This window comes from Mesoplodon mirus (assembly GCF_964341445.2).
Source record: "Mesoplodon mirus genome assembly, chromosome: 2".
NCBI lineage: Eukaryota > Metazoa > Chordata > Mammalia > Artiodactyla > Ziphiidae > Mesoplodon > Mesoplodon mirus.
In genome coordinates, this window is record NC_138977.1 from 42,771,927 (window position 1) to 42,783,096 (window position 11,170).

Sequence of the window (11,170 nt, forward strand, 5' to 3'; positions counted from 1 at the left end):
CCGCTGAGATGAATCCCCAGAGAAAAGTGTAATCATGCTACATTTTCCCAGATTCCAACCCCCAAAGAAGATGTGCTCTGGGTTGCTGGTCAAGGGTGTGCCTGTTTTCTGGATTTCTCCCCTGAAAGCCACAGTCCTGCTTTTCTCCAGGAAAAAAAAAGAAGGGGGGGGGGCGGTGATGAAAGAAATTTGGAATTGGTGGCTAGACATCTGAAAAGAAGTGAAGGGACAAATAACTGATAAAGTTAGTTACTTTTCTCCCATGATTTTTTTTTTCCAAATCTCATTCCTGTTTTTGGTTTACAAAGGCTCTTAATATTTCCCTGAAGAATTTACTCCCTGGAAGATTTGGGAAAGAGAAGAAGATAGTGTAGGTATTCTTCAAATCTCCATTTTAAAGGAGGGGAAATGTACAATAAAATAATGCATTCTAGCTCAAGGTCCATTTAAAACACTAAAAAACGTGAGCTGGAGTCAGGGCCCCCTTCTAATGACATTGACTCATGGTTTAGTATCATTCATGGATCCCCATGATCTGCAGACCCTGAGTTGTCTTCATTAAGCACTGAGACATCTTTCTAAGCAAGATGCCCTTTGTTACATGGTACTCAGGAAGAGAAATGGGCTACTCTTCTACATTTTGATCGTCTTTTCTACACCAAGGAAAATTATAGCTAGGACTCCTCTTATAGCCCTTTTCATTTTTAGTGTTTTGATTGCATATAAGTTTTAAGTGCCGGGAACACATTGTACTTATAGTTTAAGATTATTCTAGCTAAGGCAATTAAAACTACATATCCCTGGATGGCTTGATTGATTTTATTTCTCAAATATTTTTTCAGTGACTCTTCTGTAAGTTTGGGACATAAGGAAGAAGCATTGAGTAGTTAAATACACATCCACAAAATCAAACCAGCTGTTACTCCCACCTGTGCTTAAGAATGAGCAAAGATCATTAAAGAAAGTCAAGGCCACAGAAGGTTTCTTTATAGCGGTTCCTGAGGATTTCTTATAGAGGTTCCTGACCATCTGAGGAAGATAGGTTGAGGCTAAAAGTATATCTCTTTCACCAACTGTGAAGTCAATCGTGTATAATAGTCTCAAAGCTTCTACATGAATGCTTTTATTTGCTTTTCAAGACACATCTGTGTGATAAACCCACAGGTAGTATTATTCACAAGTTCAAGTAAAGTAAACTGAGACACACAGATGGAAGGGTCACAAAATTCGGACAGGCTTACTGACTTAGGAGCCACTATTCTTTCCTTTACATTCTGGTATTGCATCTCAGCTTTCTGTTCCAAGATGACAGCCAAACCAACCACACAATCCTAAAACTTGATGGAGTGGGACCCTTAGGAGGCTTCCTCCTGGGTAGGTTGTGAGAATTAAACCAAGTCAACATATGAAAAGTACTTAGAATAGTGCCTGCCATTTCTGTGTCTATGTGTGTACTAAAATGGATATGTACATTTGTATATATGAATACATATATGTGCACATAATATATTCATATATGTGTAAATATATACTATGTGTGCAAACATGCATACATATATATTCCAGTACACACAACACACAAGTCGTAAAGGGATAAGCAAATAACAATTATCATAACCAGTTTAGCTATTCAAGTAGAACACCTTACCAAACCTCTAACCCTAGAGAGTTTTTAAAAGTAATTTTTTATAAGAACTTTTACTTCAGTTTCTTCATCCTCTAAGTCCTGGAGAATAGACATGTTTCTAAAAAGTTTTAAATCCAATTTAAAATAAGAAAAGCAAAATTTGCCTTAGGAGTAGGATCTGTGAAGCAGAGAGGCAGAGAGTGCCCCTTCTGCCCGCCCAGCCAGATTATGGAGCCAGAAGGCACTCAGGTCCACCGGCCTAACTAACACTTATGTTTCTGCCTGATCATTCTAGGCTTCATGGCCCACCTGTCAATAAAAACGCATTTGGAAGAGGAAAAGGAGGTGGCCCAGCTTCTCACCCATCCCCAGTTCAGCTTCTGGGCTGAACTGGGAATGGTGTGAGGTATTTCTACACCCCCTGGAGGTATTTTTTCACCTTCAAGGGATGACCATATTTCCAAGCAAGGCTAAAAGCACATCAGTTCAAAAGTCGGGACAGCTGCTTCCTCTCCTAGGAGGAACTGTTCAAGAAGCGACACACATGGGTGTGTGTGTGGGTGTGTGTATGTGTGGGGGGTCTGTCTGGGTGGGTACTGGCACTTGCCCATCTCTTTGAAAACCCGGGTAGGGTGTGCAGTAGTCCTCAATGCCCAGTAAATTGACAGTGCAGTCTCCTGTTGGTCTGGTGAGACTACCATAGGAGTTAGTTGCCTGAATGATTGAGAATCATCAAAGAGGGGTTTCCTAATAAAACTCCAGGAAAGATCTCAAATCTCCAGAAGTACTTAAGAGACGGAAAAGAGCGTGGAAGTCAGGAGGGATCGAGGGAAGGGGAAACGGGAGATACCACACAATGAGCCAACCGATTCCAGAATATGGGATTGGGCAAGGGGAGAAAAAAGAAATCTAAAGCCTTTTTTAGATTTGCACGTGGATTCTCGGTCGCCGCGCTTGCCCGCGCTAGGTCGGTCGGTCGGCGATGATTCGCTTATGCGCCGAGTCTCCGCGCCGCCGAGGGCTGAGGGCTGCCACAGACCTGAGGTTGTGCGCCTCCCCAAGGGCATCTCCCCGGGGCCCTGCAGACCAATCGTGGACTCCTCCACCCGAGCCGGCTGCACGGTCCTAGCGGGCGGAAGGGAGTCTGGGCCGATCATGGACATGGATGGAGAAAGAGAGGAGAAGCCCCTGACTCACGAGGCAAGGCCACTTTGGGGCCCTCACAGTCGGGGAAGTAGGGCGTGCACTTCCTGGTCGTTTTCTGGGTATGACTGGTCCCGGGTGTCCCAGGTTTCCGCTCTGGGGGTGCACGCTCACTGGACAGGGCGCTTAAAGGGATAAGCTGCGGTGAGGGCAAACTTAATAGACGACGGAAAGCGGGCGGTGCACAGCGGTTCAGAGACGGGAGTGGGAGGGGGAAATGCGCCACGCCGCTGGACCCCTGTCCCTTCACCTCCACCGAGGCGCCCGACTGCGGCGGCACGTGCTCGAAACGGACTGGCCCGCGGGCGCGACGGCTACACAAGGTCCTCTGGGCCTCGGAGAGCCACAGAGCCTAGGAGTGGGCCCAGGACCTTGGGAACTTTCCCGGGTGGGTCCGGTTTCGGTCTCGGCTCTCCAGCGCCTGCGAACAGGTGCAGAGATGTGCGTGCATTCTTTCCCCAACCCTCCGGTTTCCGCACGCCTGTACGCGTAAGCTACACTCTACAAGTTCATCTTGGGAAAATAGAGGCGTCCCCCCTCCCACTCGCAAACGCCCAAAGAGGAGAGGGGTTCGCAGTCCGTGCAGAGAGCACGCTTGGAGATCGCAGACGCTAGGCGCCGGGTCAATCTCAAGCATTCTGCCCCTGACTGGGACACAGCAAATGCTGGTGCGGCAGCCGCTTGAGCTGCCTTTCCCCCAGTCTTTACGACGTGTGATTTCAGCAGGCACTGGGAGCTCAGGCCACCAGCCTGGACTTCACGGCACCAGCCTGCTCCAAGCCTGCATGACCCTGTGACCTTGTTTCCTCCGCAGCTGGGTGCAGACGTTTACGCCTATGGCTTCAGCCAGCAACCTCAGCTAGCTTGGCAGATGAGTGGGGTTATGGGATTTTAGAAACTCTCATTTGACAAAGTTAAGATACATCCAAAAGCTTGAAAATGCAACATTAAAAGAAAACATTTCTCAGTTTGTCTTGGCTGAAGGCAAAACTAGCTTTGGGCACCCTTCCCCTACTGCTTCCCGCCAAAGAAAGTCTTGTAGGCAGACTGGTCAGCAAAACTGCCCAGCCCTAAAGTGTCTGCCATTAACACACCTACCTGGATCGCCTGGGCATTAGCTCAGCCAAGGCTCGGCTTTCTTCCTGATTGTGTGATTAAATTAATGACCATATAAAGGAAAACACAGGGGGAGCTCAAAATTGTCTACATGTGTCCTTCAAAAAATAAGATTCTACACTATGGGGAAGTCTTTTTCAAAAAGCAGTATTTACTTACTGTTTCTGTAGACCTAAGTTCATCTTTGAATCCCCAACATGTAATAAAATTAGTGAAAGGAAGATTCTGGAAGGATGGGACAGAAACAAAGGGGGCATTCCAGGTTTTTTGTTTGTTATTTGGTTTTTGTTTTTAAGTTAGGCCCTAGGCAACCTGGGTTGGTTGGCTGGTTTTTACGAAACTTTTGCTCTAGAGATCCACTCGTGTTCCAGGCATGGATAATTTAGTCAGCCTCTCAGGCATAGTGGTTTAAGGATCTCTTGCGGCCCACCTTACATTTACCTCCAAATATCTTTCTCATTTCTTGCCATCAAATTTACTCCAAAGCAATCTTGGTCTTTTCTCTAGAAAGTCCCCTTTAGATTTAATTGGAGCCTGATTAGACCATTAGAGAAAACAATTCTCCAGTGCCAGAAGTGCTTTAAAGATAGCAGAACCTGTCTCACTCATTGTACAGATAAGAAAACCAAAATGCAGGTAAATTAATGATACCAATAATGATGCAAGGTCATACTAGTCATGCAGAGAAGAGTTAGAACGGAAATTTTGGACTGTTCTTCTCATCACACTTTGCTGGGGATTAGTGTTTCAGATCACCCAACTGTTGCCTAGGAAAAGTGAGATCAGGACTCAAAGAAATGTAGCACAAAAAGTACTTAGATAATCTTAAGAAAGTCAACCTGCTTTTTCCACCAATCACACTATGGATACATCTCTTTGCCTTACCCCTGGTCTCTACCTGCTAAATGGTAACTCGTTATGTGGTCCTCTTAAGATAATGAAGGCTTCAAAATCCTTTTAGGGAAAACCATCGAAGGCCTGCAATGAGACCTTGTGCAAGTTTCACATTTCAGACTTCTCACAAATATCCTTCTTCTGATATAGGGGAGGGTTGGCAAGATGTGAAGGAAGGAATTACAGATGGGAAAGAACACCTCTTGTGATAGATAAAACAGTGTAATATTGGTTTCTAGAACACCTGTGGAGTGACTCTGAAGATGTCCATGGATTAAGTACATGCTACCCTAAGACCTAAAGGATCATCATTCATTTGGTTTTGCATCTAATGGTTTCTGGACATACCACATACACCTACATACACACACTCTGTTTCAGAACCGTTGTCAGTATATGAAGAGTACAGAGAGACATTTCATAAGACAAAGGGCAGGGAGAGGAGGAAAGTTCTCAAGGTCTTCTGTATTGTAATGCTCCAGGGCTAGTTTTTTTCCAGAGGCTGTGCAGCTGTTCAAGTCTGTGCAGGGAAAACTGGACCAATACATACACTACCATGGCCATTTCACCTTGGTTTCTAAAGAAGCTCTCCATTGGGTCTCTTAATGGGTAATGACAGAAAGCTGAAGGGTTCTAGAGCACAAGATACTCTTCCATGTAAGCATCACTAGTAGAACCTAAAGTGGGCTTTTCACCTGGTCTCCCTGATTCAGGTCTGAAAATTATTTGTCTTTGGCCACTTGTGAAAATGCTAGTTATCCTGCTGCTGAAAAGAATGATGACATCCCAGGGACAGGTTAGCTTCATGGCAGGCATCTTTGTTTAGATGATTTGTCCTTTGATCAAGAAGCTCAACACTCTCCAGATAAAGATTTTCCAAATAATAATCAAACTTTGTCTTCTCACTTTCAGGCTCAAAACTGGCTTAGAGTAAATAATACAAGTGGGGTAGGGTTTATCGTTCCTCTGTTCTGTAGTTTCTTCCCCTTCTTTTCGGGCACTCAATGAAAATATATGGTATCTACTCAGAGTGTAGCCCTTAGCTACAAAAAACATGTTAAAACACCTTCCCAATAATTGCTTTGAAGAAAATAGTCATTTATTGTCAAAGCATCCAACATATCCAGATAATCTATATAAAGTTTAATAAATCTTTCCAGGGATAAAAGAAACACATAACTATTCAGACTCCATTTCACTGGCACAAAATTACACTTTGTATTAAAAGGAAATACATATTTACATAATGATGACATTCTTCATTGAAGTCCATAATCATTTCATGATACATGCACTTCCCCCTGGAAACTTAAATTGAATCGTGACCACCTTTTTATTTGTTTTGCTTATTTTTGTAGGAACACAAACTGTAATCAAGAGATGCAGAAAGCATCTCACCCTCCTCCTTTACTTTATATCTAAAATAAATTTTGCCCTTACATATTATTCCATCTAAATCGTAAGTGCTTAATAATTTAAGTAGAAACGTATGACAAATGCATCAATATGTTGCAATATATGACATTTTAAAAAATGTACTTTGTTTTGGGGAAAGTGAAAATACGTGCATTCAAAAAAAAACCTCTTAAACACCCCACCCAATCAAAAATCCACCATCTTGTCTCGTGTGTGTGTGTGTGTGTGTGTGTGTGTGTGTGTGTAGGTCACGGGTAAACACTTGGATATAAAGGTTGGGGGCAGAGCACGTGTGTGTGTGTGTGTGTGTGTGTGTGTGGGTGGGTGGGTGAGATGTTTCAGGTCACAAGGAGGTGGTGGATGTCCTCGTGTGTTTGCTCCTGCAGAGCTCGACTGTGCGTGTGCGCGCGTGGAAAGCTGGAGTCCTTTCCGTGTCAATTATGCGAGGTCATGTGCCTGGAGAGGTGGTGGCGCTCCCTGAAGGACTCGTTGCAAATGGGGCACTTGAGTTTCTCCTCCCGTCTTCGTTTCACCAAGGGCTCCATGGCGTACTCCTTTTTGTGATGCGACCTCATGTGGTACACCAGGTCGGAGGTCATGCGGAAGGAGGCATTGCACTTGGCGCACCAGTTCTGCGCGGGCAGACACAGAGAGGTGAAGGAGGGCGGCAGCAGCGTGAGCGCCGAGGGCAGCTGCAACTGCAGGGGCCCCGCGGCCGCAGCCGCCGCGGCCGCCGCGGCGGCGGAGCTCTTGGGCCAGAAGGCGGTGGCGTAGAGGAAGGGGCTCTGTTTGGGCAGCCCGCCGCCGCCGCCGCCACCGCCGCTCGGCAGGGACCCGCAACCTCCGTTCAGGTCCGCAGCTCCTTGGAGCTTCACGGCCAGAGGATCGGAGGCGGCGGGGTACAGTCTGGTGGGGCCCACACCGTCTCCGGGGTGGCAGGGCTCGAGCGCGCTCAGCTTCTGGCCCAGCACCAGCGGGGACAGCTGAGAGAAGGAGCGCGCCGGCTGCGAGAAGGCGCTTTTGCGCTCGTCCGACGCGGCGCCCTGGCCGCCGGCCGCCCCGCCCGCGGCTCCAGCGCCTGCACCGCCCCCTGCGCCGTTGCCGCCCGCGCCGCCCAGCTGCTGCACCGAGGTGAAGGCGCTACCCCGCGCCGGGCTGCCGCCCTCCAGCCGGCTGGGTAGCGCTCCCCCGGGCCGCGGGGGCAGCAGCTTCTCGGAGCCAGCCGGCGACGCGGCCACGGGCGTGGCGGAGCCGCCGCCGCCCGCGTCCTGCTCCTCGGCGGCCGTGCTCCCGCCGTCGGCGGCCGCCTCCTCCTGCACACCGGCCGCTCGGGCCGCCTTCTTCACCTCCACGAAGGCGCTGCGCTTCGCTTCGCCTGTCTCCGGGCTGGGCGGCGCGAAGAGGCGGCTGTTCTCTTCCAGGCCGAAGTAGCTGCCCGAGGCGCGGTACTGTTGGGGCGTGCACACCAGGTCCTCCTTGGAGGCGGGCGGGGGCCGCTCGGCGAAGCGGCCCCGGCCCCCCACCAGCCCCGCGCCGCCGCCGCCGCCCTCCGCCGCCTCCTCCGGGAATTTCCTCTTCCCTTTGCCCACGCCCGCGGCGTTGCCGTCGGGACTCAGCTCCGCCCCCTGGTGGTCGCTGCAGCCGCTGAGGCTCCGCACTGGGGAGCAGCTGCTGACTCCCCCGGAGTTCTCCAGCTCCCGCGCCAGGTTGTGAAAGTCCGTGGACGGCTTCGCGCTGCCGCCGCCGCCGCCAGCCGCAGGCGGGTTACCGCCCTCGGGGGAGGGGGCCGGGTAGTGGTGGACCGGGCCGGCTTTGCAGAACTTGGGGCTGGGACCCAAGGGTGCCTCCTGCGGCTGCGGCGGCTGCTGGTCCTTGCCGCCGCCCCCGTGATCCTTGGTGCCCACGCCGCTGCCTTGCTCCTCTCGGGGGCTCACATCAACGCTGTGAAGTCTCTTGGGGCAGCGGAAGCGCAGATGCGCCACATAGGGAAACTCAAACTGGAAACGTTGGCTGCATTCCAGGCATGTGTAAGGGGACGACCCTGCTTAGTGAGCAAACACCACATACACACAATTGCGCGCGCGCGCGCACACACACACACACACACACACACACACCACATGATTACTCAGCATCGTCTCTAGGCCAGTTTGCCATCACCCCCTTCACAAATCCACCTTCGCCTCTCAGGGCCTGAGTGCCTGAGTACAGAACATCGTGAAAGACCCGATCTAACTTTCCCTCCTGATTTGGGGGGAGTGCAGTCATTAAGCCAAGCGTGCCCCGAGTTATCCTCACCTAGCTGTCCCAGCTTCATTCCGGACTATATCTCAGAAGCTCTCTATGAGGCGCTCCAAGGGAGGAAAGGCGCGCCGAGGCGCCAGAGTGAGACCCGCCGCTCCCTGCGTCGCTCCCCCGCTAGCTAAGGGCCCAGACGCAGGTCGAGAGCCAACCTACCATTCATTTTGCTGTGGGATCTAGAGGGGCAGAGCAAGAGTAACTCAGTCAGTTCTTTCCCGTACCAAACTAATAACTCCTCATCTTTGGCAATCCTGCGGAGAGAGCGGTAAAACAGCTGTCCGTTTTTTATGTAGGCTTCAAGGTTCTGCTCTTCTTTATCTCTGGCTGATTGGACCAAACGCAGCCACATCAGACCTTCTGAGGAACCATTCGCCGCTGAGGTGTCTACCTACAGTTTAGAAAAAAGAAAGAATACAAGAAGGAAGGGGATGAGGGAGGGAGACTCTTGTGAGAGAATGAAGCCACAGGAGCCAGGGCCATTTCCTCTGTTACTCTTTCCCAAAGAATTATCTGAGGTCAAGCTTCCAAAAACTTGACCCGAGTTGACATCCATCCTCATGTTTGTGGCCGGCAGGCAAGATAACTTTCCTAGAAAGCTGCATCAATTATGTAGATTATTTAAGTCATCATATATTGGTTGAACACCAAATTAGCAAATTTCTTCTTACAATTCAAATTAGTGTTAACCTCTTGAGAATTGATTGCTAAATTATCCCACGTTGCAAAAGTATGGGGAATTTTCTTTGTTTTAGAAGTAAAAACAGGCTTAGGTTTTAAAAATTATTCTGTGGCATTCACTCATCTTCCTAATTTTGGCTTAAACAATTAATAGTTCTTTGTAAAGAAAGAATAGGAAGTGAGAGGACTTTTCACACTCAAACATATGACGTTAATGATGTTTTATTGTCAAAACATAAACATTTTTATATAAGTACAAACTCTAGGCACTAGCTAGCTTAACCAGAAAGAGTAATATTCCAGGGAACAAGAGGCCTCTGGGATTGGAAGGCAAATGCACCCAATAATTATAATAAAAGTACTTATAGCAAGTACTTAGTATGCAAATAGCCTCAACCCTAGTGAAACCTCCCAAAATGTTAAGGAAGTGGTGTTCATCTCCAGGAAAGCCCAGAATTGAGGCACTGATTTAGACATATCTGGCATTCAAAATCAAATTTTGTCACTTGTTTCGGAAAATCAGTTAACAATACTTTTGAGTTTAATTTTCCTTTTCTAATTTTTGGTGTGTAAAATAGAATGGCACGTATCATTGCATTTTCTACATTCAGAACCTGTTTCAGCTTGTCATTAGAATGATTCTTAGCCCATTTTCAAAAGGATATTACCTTCATAACCCTACACAGCATCGGCCAAGACTTACCCGGAAGATATAAGGGACCGTTCTCTTGTCGGTGGACTTCAGAGCTATGAAAGCTATGCTGTCGTACAGGGAAGTATGGCTCAGGACGCAGGGACCGAATATAGCATTCTCAGGGATGTCGCAGGTGGTGTAAACGCTGGTAAAAATATCTGTCAGACATTGTTGGACAGCTTTGGCATCTCCATCCCAGATGCCTCTCTGGATGCCCGAATCCTCCATCACTGAAGACAGATACACAGGACAATTGAAGCGAGTTACATTACTCCTTTTGCCTCTATGAATCCAGGCAGAACGTTTTGACTACTAGACAGATTTTTCTTGAATTTGCCTGGTTTTTGCATCGCTCTTATTTCAAAAATAAAGCCAATGACAGATTAAATCTGGCATATTACAATGATGCCAACGAAGAGTACTTTCTTTTCCTTTAAAAATTATTTTTAAAAATTGTGATGGGGGAGCTCAGAGCAGACTGACTGCTAGAGAAATTAAAACTGGGCTAGGAAAGAGAAGATCGCTTTTTTCATTACCTTGGGGGAGGCTGGGGGGAGGGAGAAAGAAGGGAAGAACAATAGGATTTTTTACTAGCCTATAGACTTTCCAGACTGAAAGAAACTTCTAACCCTTGGGAGAAAGCTCCTCTCTTCTACTCTTATGTATTGAACTGGGCACCGGGGAGCTGATTTTATTCTATTTTTTCTTCCAAAGAGGGGAGCAGCATTTGCGAGCAGGCGGAGACAGCGGAGCATGGCGAATGGATTTCGAGTAGAGTGTCAGGGCCACTGATTCCATGTCAGCTAACCTTTCTCTGCAGCCTACAAGAGGGGACGTGTGTCTGCTCATTACCATAATCCAACACTGTCCCTCCGAGGGCTTTAATTAAAAGCAGCAAGCAGAAGTAATTATTTTTTTCTCGACATGCTTATTTATGGATGAGGGTGAATCCCAGTTACCTTGTTATACAAGGGGGTGGATAGAGTCGCATGTGCCTCATGAAGTGTGCAGGTATAAGGCAGGACTGAAGGGTCCCCAGTCTGAAATACCGCGTGTGTAATGATTAGTGAATGCTCACTCCCCCAGATAGGACCTTGTCTGGGCAAGAGGGGGCAGCCCCGCTTGAGTAGACCTCGGTGGGCTCTCCAGCTGTTTAATCCACAGTAATTCAGAAAGTGATGCCCCGATGGAGAGCTCTCTATTATTAAGCTGTCATAAGGAGACATTTTCCTTTCTTTGCC

At 48.1% G+C, this 11,170-nt stretch overlaps 1 protein-coding gene across 1 annotated transcript; it reads right to left on the reverse strand.

Annotated features, from left to right (window-relative positions):
- Positions 1-6,588: 6,588 nt before the first annotated feature.
- Positions 6,589-10,157, reverse strand: PRDM8 (PR/SET domain 8; the record flags this gene model as incomplete). Its single annotated transcript, XM_082604959.1, has 3 exons — positions 6,589-8,297; positions 8,714-8,945; positions 9,939-10,157. The coding sequence occupies 3 exons, from the start codon at positions 10,155-10,157 to the stop codon at positions 6,691-6,693; spliced, it is 2,058 nt and encodes a 685-aa protein (XP_082461085.1). The 3' UTR covers positions 6,589-6,690.
- Positions 10,158-11,170: the final 1,013 nt, after the last annotated feature.